A 12,784-nucleotide genomic window follows, 5' to 3' on the forward strand; every position below is an offset into this window, starting at 1 on the left:
AGAGCTGAGCAGGTGGATTCCTGCAGCTCCAGCACCACCAGGCACTTACCGCAGCCCTCGGCACGTGCTGAGCGTGACGCTGGAGTGCTCCCAGCCCCGCACGACCCCGTGGTAAAAGCAGTGGTCCTGGAAGGCAGAGGGGAGCAGGGTTGGCAATGCAGTGTCGGGATGGACGCGTGCTATATTTAGGCATCACTGAGTCCCACATAAGTACTGCCAACACTCCAGTAATTGTTCTCTTCCCACCCCATTTGGCAGTTGACTATCGTAACTAAATCTCTGTGAGTCTGCATCAAAATCCGGCCTTTCAGCTGCCATGTGTGGCCCGTGTGAGTGCATCAAATGGCTCCTTGTTGCCAGTAAAAATTAAGAGCTTTGAATCCCCAAGGAAGCAACTCAGATGGCTGCAGCATTAAGGCCATTCCAAAGCTTTCTGCCTGTAACAGGAGCTGCCTATCGATGGCAGCTGGCCCGGAGTCAGGTCCCAAAGCATGTGCCTTCAGCCCCAGAGAGGGTGATGCCATGGGCAGTGGGGAAGTCCCTCTCTGAGGGTTTCTGGCTAGACAAAAGCAGCCTCTGGCTGAGACAAGGGGGCTTTGGGGCAAAAATGCCAACATTTTCATCACATCCTTTCCCCTTGCCCCAGGGCAGCATTAGTGAAAATGATCTCATGGGGTTTTTATCTTATTTTTGCATTGCAACCAATACACATCTTTGTGCCACGGCAGCAGAGAGTCAGCCAAGGCCTGTGAGAGATCAGTAATTTATGGGATTTTTACTGAACAGGAGCCAGCTTACACAGACTGGTTTTCCCAAAGGCTGGGAACATCCTCAGCAACAAAACTAAAAGCAAAAGGATGAGCAGCAGAAGGAATAAGTGATTCCCCAGTACCAAGAGAGAGGTGAGCAATGCTGGTGTCTGACCTTGTCTCTCATAACAGAGCTCAGCTTTGCTCAGGCAAGATGTTTTTATCATTTCTGGGGGGATGGAGATGGTTTCTTGCTGGAATCCACCAGATCAGAAAGCCAGATTACCCTCCTCTTCAGAGGAGAGCTTAAAGCTGTGGGGTCCTGTCGCCTCACAGAAGTGCTCTGGAGAAAGGAGCTCATCTGCTTCTCTGGGCCCCCCTGCCTGGTCTCCCCTGAACATGGCGAGAGGGAAAGCACTCTCTGCACTCACCGTGTGGGTCAGAGAGATGGTCTGGGTTTGTCCAGTCTGGCTGTAATGAGTCTCGGTGTAGCCTGGTGCAAAGAGGTTTCTGCAGAGACGGTGGAGGGGCAAAGGAAAAATAAAAACCAAAACAGTAAGACCTTTCTTTAGACCTGGATTTCTGCTTCCTAGATGTGCTGGAAAATCAGCTAGATCCAGCTTTTTCTGAAGTCCCTATAAATATTCCTGTTGCTGTGAACCACCATTGTGGACTTGGGGCAGACACTGGCTGTGCTGTATGTCTGCCCTCTGCTCCACACCAGCACTTTCTGCCTGCAAGACACTTGTTAACACACTGTCCCCAGGGAGGCAGCAGCTAATGGCTTCCTGGTGGCACAGGAGCCATCGGAGCTGCTGCAGAACCAGAGCCACAGGCTGTGCTTCCCTGAGCAGAGCACCCTGTGATGCTAGAGGGTCAGACAAAAGCACAGCTGACCTTCCCACATCCACTATTTGTTGCCCGGGCAGGAGGTGAGCACTTCTCATGGAGTACACCCACTTCAGAAAGGGTGCAGCGAGCCACCGTCCTAAGTGCTTTTTCTAGTCAATTATTAAATTAAAACAATAAAGGAGAGCCTGTCTCTGAGTTCAGTTAGAGATCCAGCTCCAACAGCTGCAAGTGAACAACTCAATTTTCACATGAGGACTTTAAAAAAACCCAGAAACCTAACATTATCATCATCCCTTCATAGGTACAAGTGTCTGTACAGAGTATCCTTTACTACTGCCCAGTTATGCCCCAGATATACTGGGGTTAGCTTCAAAGCACCAACTTCAGCACAGCAAGCACACCACAGGCCAGTTCAGGACACATCTGGGCACTGGTGCGAGCTCTCAGCTCAAATCCAGACTCTCTCCAGTGCACAAACCTGAGTACAATTATAAACCACTTCAATCTCTGCCCAAAAGCTGATTCACATCTTTGTTCTAAGAAAATGCTGATTCCCTGATTTGAATCTGTTCATGTTACTCTCATATAGACAATATTCTCCCTGTCTTCAGCCCAGGATCAGACCAAGTCTATAAAAGGAGGTCCTGTGCACGGAACAGTAAGTGTTTTGATTTTGTTCCAGAGGAAACAGCTTTCCCCTTCTTTTTAAACATCTGCATTTGCTAAACAGTGATATAAAAAAGTACAGCAAGCCAAAAACTGGGCCAAGCCAAGAAGGTCATATCCTGTGTCCATCTCAGCAGCCATAAAATGTAGGTTTAAAACAGTTTTTTAAAACAATGGCCTCACTTCCATAAATTTGGAGAAGGATCACAGAACATGCCCCGTCTCTGAAGCACACTTCTGCAGCAGCCCCGCTGTGCTGTCAGGCCACCAAAGTGCCACACTTGCCCTGTAAGCAGGATGCCATGTGCCTCCTGGGCAGTACACTGCCAGCAGCACTGCAGCTGCGGTTCAGTCCTTCTGCGGCCCTGTTTAATGCATTTCATGCACTGGGTTTTTGAACTATGACCTGCAAGAAAGAAAGTGTTTTCCTCTGGTTTTTGCTTGATTTCTTTAGGCTGGATGAAGAAAGCAAACCCAACCATCTGCCTTTGGTATGTGGCGGTCAGGTCTAATCCACCTTGAAAGCCTCTCTGTTTCAATAAGGGATAGGGTGCTTGTGACATCTAATTAAATTAGGCCAGAGCAACCTTTTATCAGAGAGTTTGAAAGCACTTTCCCATCTGGCATCCAGAGGCTCAGACACCTGAGCAAGTATCGACAGCTTAGTGTCAGTCAACATCGCTGCCACTGTTGTACCTGATAGCATTTGCTGTCGGGAATGCAACAGCTTTGATCTCCACTTTCAAAGTTCACTGTAGCCCAGGAAAGCTCATTTTGTTTCTTTCTGATGTGTTAATTCTCGTCACTAGATCCTGTCAGTGATCAGAAGACAAGATTGCTGCTTCAGCTCTCTCAGGTCTGTAAACTGAAGATAAGCACCGAAGCAGCGTCCCACAGAAAATAACTCCATCTCCCTGACTACAATAACTTGCTCAGCATGAGGCTGCAAGAAATAAATGTTTAATCAACAGATTGCATTAACTCACAGGAAATTGCCTTGAGCAATGTGTTCTGGTAGGTGTCTGGTCTGTGTAAGACTGTCATCTCAAGAGTCAACAGTAAACCAGTGTGCATCTGCCCAGTGCTTCTAAAGCCAGACTTAACCACCAGCCCATGCATTTCCAGTAGCTGAGGCTTGCACAGCCTACTTGTTTTATCCTCAAACAAGCACGCTTATGTTTTCTTCCTGATCCTTTTTTCTTGGAAAGCATTCACTATGAATAGCTATTTTATTTCTCCTCCAGCATTGACTATAAAACTTCTCAGTGCTTTGACTCCCGCCCAGCCCCACAGCACTGCCGCCCAGCCCTAGTGCCAAGCCAGGCCATGCTGAGCACCAGAGCCCGACACACCACATTTCAGGGCTCAGGTTGATGCCACACAACTCACTGCATGTGCATTTCTCTTCCCACCTGCAGACTCAGGCTCTAGCCCCTTCTGGGATGGATTATATAGCTGAGAGTTCTGCCGGAATTTTTAGGTATACTTATGCAGCTGCTGAGCTGAGAGCATGCATCAGCTGCCTGAGCAGTGCCATGTTAAGACTTTCAAGCCTCTTTCCACCAGTCAACTCCTATCCTACATTGCAGGGTCCATATAAAAAGTCAGCTTCTTATCCTGAGCTCAAAACAGTCTTGTTTTGAAGACACTTTCCTGCCTTAACACAGGGGAGACCCAGGGCTCTTGCAGCACTGCTGAGAAGGGCTATCATAGCTCCTTGCACGGTATATGGTGGGGAGGGCAGCGAGGAAGGAGGAAAAACAACAGGACATCTTGCAACACCCTTGGGGTTGCATCTCACTTTGAGCCTGTGAAAATTCATTCCCAGCCCAGCTCACTTCTTCAGCTAGCATCGAGCTTTCCACTAAGCTGTAAATAAATAGAAAAAAAGGCTTGTTGCCATCTCAGAGTGCACCAGACATCAGCCGGTCTTGTCCCTCTACTCCATGTGTAACAGTTGTTGGATAAACGAGAGATTATCAGGACACGTGTACCCCCAAACCTTATCTGCCATCCTTTCAGGACAGCATCACTGCCAGGCTAAACAGCTGACTCCAGGGAGCTCAGCCCTGCAAAGCACTGACAGACCTGCTTCACCATTTCTAAGAAAGCACGATGCTCACCTCCTTGCTGAAGAAGGAAAACCTAGAAAAAACAGTTGATTTGATCCTTTCTTCTGTTACATTATGTCTTAGTGACTAGCTCTCCAGCAGCCCGAGATGAAGCTGCAAAGTAACATCATTTAAAGGCTTCCAAGATCCAGTCAGGCAGCTGGTAGATTACTAGCACACATCATCTTCCTCAAAGGCAGCATGGAGCCTCTCATTAGGGGAGTTATCAGCATCAAGAACTGATGAAGTCAGAGGAAAAGCTGGTTTTGGATAGGCACACTCTCCTTTGCTAAACCTCCATCACAGCTGCAGCCATGAGGAGCTCTTTGAGGCCAGGGTAAGCTACACATGAGCGCTCAGGATGTTCTAGAGAAGCGCTCACACCTTTCTAGCAGTGACTATCTTTCAGCTAGATCAGTCGTTCCCCAAGATCCAGCTCAGCATCCAGCTCAGGGTGGGATAGCCTGCTCTTGGCAGGATTATTTCCCCGGAAAGCCTTGGGAGCCGGGTTAAATACAAGCGAGGAAGCCAAACGAAGGAAGAGTGGCTCAGTGCCATAATGTACAGATGGCTTGAGACTGTTTCTGCTGATGGCCGCCATGGAGTGATCTTGGTCCTGCTCCAGCCTGTCAATGATATCATTGTTTGAAACAAAATCCTCCTCCCGACGCCACTGTGCTGCTCCCTGGAAGGGCCCTACCGTGCAGGGCTGACACTTTAGGGCAGCATGTCTCTGTTTTGCCACATCAAGACGCCGTGCCATGGAGGTCACATAACTCACACATGAGCTAATGGTATTCAGTGGGAGAGGCAGGCTGAGGGTGTGGGGCAAACCCCAGCTTTCTCACGGGCAGCTGCCCCTGTGGCATTTGGGGACAGTGCAAGAGTGTGGCCTCCAGCTCATCCAGCCACCACAGAGGAGTGGAGAAGCAGCTGGGGGATGAGGGGCTGCATGGCACACCCAAACACTCCCAAAAACACCAGAAGAAAACTGGGGCCTTTCTCGCATGACCACATTTATTTGAGGGAATGCACATTTCCCAGCTGCTCTGGAGAACCTCACCCCTATTTTCCTGAGAAGTGGGAGCAGTTTTCTCTCACCTGTGAAACATCACTTGTTAGCACAAGTCTCGGAGGAGCTCAGAGCCCCCCATCCCAGGGCACCACTGTGAACACACCCAGCTCCACCAGCTAGCAATCACCCATGGGCACAGGGAGGACCCCAGTGGCACACTGGTGCGCCTGCTAATTGCAGCAAGAAGGATTTTTTGTAATTTGGTCCTTTTGGAACTTTGTTTGGGTTCATTTTTACAGAGGGGCTAGTCTGCATGAACAGCTGCCAATTTAAAAACATCCATGAGCATTTAGAAGACAGACAGTTTTTATTTCCTCCCAAAAAACTAAAAGGTAAGTGGTCCATGAAGTTCTCGTGAGAAACACTGATTCCTAATTTTTCAGCCATGGGACCAAGAAGAGCGAAGACTGCAATCCCTTACATCTCTTCCCCTTGTCCCTTTCCTCAAATCACAATAAATCTGTCCAGCCAGGCTGCCAGCATCTGGGGGTGGAGGGAATTGATTCTCCCAAGAAAGCTTAGACATCAGATTTCCATCTACGATTTGTGGTCCCACTCCACTGCCTCTCAACAGGATCCAAGTAGAGTAAGAAGGGGAATGTGACTCCTTACCTCACAGTCACTTAAGTGTTCCCTAAAGACAGAATTTATATCAAAACCTAATGCGACCCCATCTTGAACACCACCAACACACAATCTATGACAGCACAAGCAGACAGGCCTGCTTTCCATATCCACCACTAGTGGGAAATTGGAGATTTCACCTCTCTGGAATTCTCCACCCAAAACCTGGCAGTTTGTAACATCAATGAAATCCAAAATATTTTTCCTTGTTGAATTCCATCCAGCTGAAGCCTGGAGCTCTTAAGGTCCCTTCCTCAAGAGCCTTTGCTGATATATCTGAGAACATGTTTATTGTGTGAACAGCAGCAGTTTGGGAGGAAAAAGCAGTTTCCCAGCTATTAAGATGGACCTAAGCTAATGGTTTGTAATGCCTGGTGAAAATGTCACAGGCTAAAGTCTCTCCAATCCGCTTTTGCCACCTGCATCATCTGAAACATTCACAGTGTAAATCCTGTTACAGGACCCAAGGGAAATTTGTCACATAGTGCTTTGGCTTACCAATGGGAACCAAAGAAGTCGCTTGGAGACAAAAAAAAAAAAAAAGGTAAATAAGATTAATTAGAAAACTGGCTGATAATGAGTCAGGAAGCAAAAGGTTTAATGGGGTCCATTAACTCATCTCTTCCTCTCTGCCCCATACAGAGAAATCACTGACTATCACAAGGGAATCAGGAGGCTGAAAAGCAGCTATGGCTTTCCAGGTCCCAACCCTGTTTTCCTGATGATTCCAAGAGAGAGAAGAGCAGGATAAACTCAATTTCCCGCCTTTACATAACCCTTATGCCCTCCCCATGCAGGAAGCCCATTAGACACTGATGATGTGTAGCCCATCAGTGGAATAATCTCATATATCCTTCCTGCTCAAAGGCAGGCAGCAACCTCCCCTTTTCCTCACTCAGTTGGTACAAGCAGCCCTGGAAACAAGCAAAAGCAGGAAACAGTGAAATACAAGTGACATTCAGATCCTTATCAGACTGCTGGGAGCACCCAGCAGGGCTGGAGTGCTCGTCGCCTACCAGGTGGGGCCAGAAGATGTTGAAAATGATATTGCTCCCTATCAGATCTAGTTGCCTAAAAATAACTATCTGGATTGCTCCTGAGGTCAGACCAGATAAGCCTTGGACTTTCTTTGCAACGTCCTCAGCTAGTTCCTGCACATCCCCACTGGGGCTCTGCCACCAAATGTCCCACACCATTCACGGCTGCTGCAGGCAGGTGGCAGCCCAAATATGCACTGCAAGAGGCTGCCAAAACACGCAGCTGTGCCCACAGCACTGCAGAAGGTGGCTTCTCCTGGAGAAGCCTCCACTTGCAGCTGAGTGGACCTTCCCAAGTCTGCACTCCTCATGAGAGCCAGAAAGAGGAAGAGGAGAAGAGAGAGGAAAGTCTTGTTGAGACCTGCACTCATGTGAGAAGACAAACTCCATGCAGGTTTCTGCCGTGCAAACACGAGCTCTCCTCGACACTAGAAAGAAAAGGCTCACACACATTCAGAGCATCTCAGCATCCCCCCCTGCTTGGCTCAAGGCTACTTTTTATTAACAAAAGCAAATGCCTTATAAAAAAAAATCGTTTTTCATCCAAGGTTTGCAACTTGGATTCTTCCATTCCTAAGCTCCAGCCAAATTTAAAGCTGCTTTATAGGCATCTCTCCATATATTTGTTGTTCGTGCAGCTTTGAGCTTTCCAGTCCTGCAGCTGCGGGACATGGTTTTGAGTCATTTAAAACAAGCTTGAGTCATTTGGGGGATATACGTTTGTCCTTATTCAGAAACGTTAACCAGTGTCAAACTCTGCTTGGAACTACAATGTGGTTCCGCCCTCTTATCACACCCCTGAGCAGGAAATAATGCAATATTATGGTAACTCCTAATGCAATAACTGTATTCATAGATACATGAAGTCCGAACTCAGATGTGTGCTAAGCTTATTACAAAATACAGAGCCGTGCACATTTCTGAAGAGAAACAGGCAATACCAATTTCTGCATTCACCTCTGCAGATGAACACAACGTCCTTTTCATATGGAATAGGAAATCACAAGCTTGGCATCAACATTTCTTCCACATATTGAAAATAGCACGTTTCTCTACCAAAGCCATACGGACTACGACTTTTTCCCCCCACCCACCTTTCATAGCAAGCTCATATTCTCATGAGCTTTCCCTCTCCATATGAAGCGTGGTGAATGTGTAACGGGGCTGCCTAATCCCCCGAGAACATCACTTACAAGAGTTTCACTGGCTTGGCAGGTCTCCTTTCTAGCTTTGGGAACCACTGGGCAAATCATAGCCTAACCAGTCCCAAATTATGCCAATCATTTCATGCTTTCTGTGAGCAGTGGGAGTCTGGGATGTGGATACGAGAGCAAAGCAGGAGCCAAGCAGGTCCATTCACACCCCTGTACTGAGCCTTGGGACAGAGGGGGAGCAGAGTACCAACCTTGGCAGCACAGCCGGTTTCCAGAGGCTTCTTTAAACTGGGTCAATTAAATGACTTCAAACTCTGGAGCTTGTTTTAATTTAAAATGCCCCGAGTGCTTTCCTTAAAGTTGCAGTTCTGTTACATCCACTTTCATGGGAACTCAAAACCAGAAGCAGCCAAGTTTCAGTTAGCTTTGAAGAGACACTTCCCACCTGGAGGACTTTGCCTTCTCCTGCTGTTTGGGTGCCCAACAAACCCTTCAGAGAAGAAGTTGCTGCAATTACTCAGTACCCCAAACCTCAGCTAGAACCTCAGGCTTCCCATAAGACAAGTTATAGCACTGAGCTTCTGGGGGCTGGGGAGCACCCCCAGCCTGGGAACCTGAGGAGCCTGGAGGCTGGACTCCACCTTGCTGCACACTTTGACTAGGAGAAGTGGTTTGCCTCCACTTAGAAGTGCTCTATGGATGCTCTATGAAAATGACAGCATCCACAGGGCTCCCTGGGGCTTCATGGTTTTGTTTGCTTCATTGTGTCTCTTTGAATGTCTGTAAATTACTTTTGCACATTCACAGGTCTCTGAAAAGTGGTGGCTCTCCAGAGCTTCTCATCTAATTAAGTTCAGACTTTTATTTTGGGATTGTACCGTCACCTTTCTTGAACAAGGACTCGAGGCCTGGCAAGACTCCTGTGTGAAGCACCACACTCGAGGAATCACTTGCTTTTCCACAGAAAATAAACATAAAATACTCCAAACCACTTGCTGCGTCTCACCAGCCCTAGCAAGGCGAGTCATCCCGCAGTGGAAGCGTGTGAGCACACTTCAGCCTGTGTGCACACATCTCCATGAATGAAAATGTGTTTCAGGAAATAAACACAATAGAAACCTCATTCTGTTTACTAACACCAGCAAGGAGTTTGTCTGCACTGGAAAGCACAAGGCACCGCTCCCGCAAGGCACCTGCAGGTTACGTCATTGTGCTCAGAGCCTAGATTAACTCAGCAAGGATCCTTCTCTTGCCAGCTCCTACTGTGCCCCAAATAAATTCACCTTTGCATAGGGATTGCAGAATAGGCAAGCCCTGACAGCCCTTCCCCGGGAAGGAGAACCCCCAGCAGCGTTAGCAGTTATGTTGTTCCAGGTTCGTTCAGAGACTGTCCTCTGTTGTCAGCAACAGCTATTTTTCCTGCATTAGACAGGACTGTGTTAGCAGTGCTTATGCTGCCTGGTCTCATCTACCACATCTCTATTTTCCCAGCTGAGAGCTGCCAAAACACACAGAATTTATAGCTGTTTCTGTTTAACTCTACACAGGTGCATGAGTGCCTGGGAAATGTGTCCAGACTTCGCAGCGCTCCCTGTAGCTTATGTGGCCTACTAGAAAAACACCTCATGGGATGTACTCACCTTTCATCAGCCATCAGATTTCAGTCTTCACTGCAGACAGTGACAAGAAAAATCTGTTTTTCCTCCAAAACACCCTGAATATCATTTAGGTTTATGCATTGCCATCAGAATTAATAAGATGTTCTGACACTTCACTCTTTCAGGAGGAGAGCTAGACCCCCAAGTTCTGTGGCTCGGTTGTCCATACAACATATTTTAAAATATAACCAGGGTTATTATTCCAAGGTTATTATCCCTACTGATTCTAGTAGACAAACATTTGGTTGTGTTTCCATAAATAAACCTTCAGACTCATTTAAAAATAAATGAAACACCAACAGTGCAAATGGACTGCCTAGCTAAGCCAAGCTTCTTGCAGCTACATTTCCAGCTGCTGTTCCACCACACGAAACTAATGTACTCCCAGGGCAGAGGGCCTCTGGAGCATCTCCAGACCAGGATCCTTCTACCTACCTGAATCTCCTGCTGTTTCAGTTGGATTCAATACACATCACGCCCTATGACATCCCACAGCATTGTTGTACTATGCCTGAGAGGAGGCTGCATTTCAGTTAATGCAAAAGCATTTTTTCAGTGCACTTGGGCATGAGGGGCACTATTGGAATTGAATCTGTCAGATTGTTTCTCCGGGAAATGGAGCAGGACCTCTTCAGATCACAGCAAATGAAATCCTCATTAGTCACACTGACTCTAAAGCATTGGGCCACTCGCTAAGCAGTGCACTTCGTATCACCCACATTTTCTGGTTAGTGTAGTAAGAATTATGATGCAAAGGTGAATTTACATGCTGAGGGCCAGGTCACTGTCTGCTTTTTGCTGACAAAGCTCTCTTACAGTCAGTGCTGCTTGGCTGATTAACATCAGTGGGAACTCAGACCTGGAATAACCTTGAAATCCAGAGAAGGACTTCCTCATCCTGTCTTTATCAGAACCCTGTTAAGTCAGTGGAGGTTTTCCTGTTGACTTCACTGCAATCCTTCATTACTTTAGTGAGACCACAATGGAAGGCACAAGCACACTTACCCATTTTTCTCCAGTTCCAAGATGAGCTCCTGGCCTTCTGCCTTTACCTTAACTTCAGCTCTCAATGGATGCTGCATGCAAAAAAGACAGTGCCTGTTACTCATGCCTCATCATAAACACATCCAGAAACACAAATTGTTCCACTAGAAATTGCAGCTGACCTTAAACCACTCCTCACCTTCCTCTACCTTCAGACCTAGAGTGCTAGGGAAGGGAAGGGCTGGGCCGTGGTGGCTCCCAGCTCTAGGGATGCTCCTGCATCCTCACAGCACAGCCATGCAGAGCCAGGAAGCAGTGCAGGCAAACTGCTGGGATGCCCTGCCTGGCCTAGTGACCCTGATGTCTCAGGACTAATGGGCTCAGATGAGGCTCAGATGGTGCTGGAGCACTTGGGGGGGCAGCTGGGTGGCAGGGGTGTGATACACCCCCTTCTCCTGTACACCATGCTCAGGACCACATCACAGGACATCCCAACTTGCCCCAGCGGTTTTCAAGGGGTTGAGTTTAGTTTACTGAATCACGGGTGCTCAGTCCATCTCAGGGCAGGTCTGTTGTTTTGCTAACTAACACACAAGCAATGGAGGTTGCTTTGCCCATAACTGGGGGGGTCTGAGGGTCTCCATCCTCACAAAAGTCTCTTCACAAAGGTTGTGCAAACATCATTAGTACTAACAATGCTTTGCCTTCTCCTTCAATAATCCCACTACTTCAGAGTCCATCAGTTGCTGTGTAACTGAAATATCCCAGCTGTACCTAAGCTTTGCTAACACCGGTTTTAGAGCCAACAGGAATTTGCCTGAAACAAACCAAGTCTGACCCCCTGAGACCCAGCAAATTTGTATAAGGGGAAATGCTGTCCAGATGTATATGTATCACTATCAATAACAGAGAGAACCAAAACTTCCAGCCAGCACTGCAAGGACATTTTAAAGAGGATTAAGATCCTGAGAGACTTATTGCAGCTTTTTCTTTTTTTTAATATGACAGAATAAAAGGTATCAGAAAGTCTCATCACATGCAGAGGACATAAAGCCCCAAATTACACCTCTTATGGGGAGATGCCACGATTTGTCTTCACTATAATGCCGCAGCTTCCCTTTTTCTTGGAAATAACACCATCTGGGTTTTCCACTTTAATTTGATTATGCAACTGATAACTTCTTGATTGTGCTAATGCAAAAGCTGGGAAGTTGAACCGCAGTTTGTGTTCGTGTTTAAGGCTGGCACTCCAGCTGTTCTCAGAACGGCTGCAGACTACTGATGTATCACTTCAACAATCGACGTAAGAGAAGCAGGGTGAGATCTATAGCAATCTATAGTCCAAGACACAGCTGCTGGGTGGCTTTTCTTAGGGGAGCACCTCACAGCTGGGGTCCATCTCCGCCTAAAGCAGATGCCTCTACGAGGCTGTTCCCTAAATGCCACTGATTGATTGCCTCTCCCCCCTTCCACCGACATACAGACCAGGTAGACTTGATCTAGGTTTTAAGCATGGCTGAGGGCAACCGATTACCTGCAGCGAGTAAATGCAGGCGCGGTCTCAGCTCAGACCTGGGATGTGCCAGCCAGCTCGCCCAGCCTTCCTCAGCGTTTGGCGGAGCTGCAGCAGCTCCCCGTGCTGCAGATGGCTTTCTGGCTCATCCCTGCGGCTTGTCACAAAAACAAAATGCACATCGCAAGATCCTGCGCTAACCGCGACATCCGTCCGCCCCCTGGAAACGGTAAGGAGGTTTGAAAACAAAATACAAATAAAGCGCTGGGCGCGACCTACCTTCTCGCTGCTGGGGCTCCCCAGGGCTGCCCAGCGCGGCACCACCACCTCGGGCTGCAGCTCGGCGGCGATCCCTCCCGCT

General features: G+C 47.8%; 1 protein-coding gene across 1 annotated transcript in view; it reads right to left on the reverse strand.

The window, feature by feature from the left end:
• Positions 1-11,002, reverse strand: part of ADAM19 (ADAM metallopeptidase domain 19) — a gene marked incomplete at its 5' end in the record, with an annotated part of 27,589 nt that extends 16,587 nt beyond the window's left edge. Inside the window, 3 exons of the mRNA XM_010134824.1 lie at positions 50-126; positions 1,181-1,259; positions 10,932-11,002. Coding sequence (XP_010133126.1) covers positions 50-126; positions 1,181-1,259; positions 10,932-11,002 — 227 coding nt within the window. The remainder of the gene's footprint in view (positions 1-49; positions 127-1,180; positions 1,260-10,931) is intronic.
• Positions 11,003-12,784: the final 1,782 nt, after the last annotated feature.

The sequence above is a fragment of the Buceros rhinoceros genome, unplaced genomic scaffold (genome assembly GCF_000710305.1).
Source record: "Buceros rhinoceros silvestris isolate BGI_N320 unplaced genomic scaffold, ASM71030v1 scaffold39394, whole genome shotgun sequence".
Lineage (NCBI taxonomy): Eukaryota > Metazoa > Chordata > Aves > Bucerotiformes > Bucerotidae > Buceros > Buceros rhinoceros.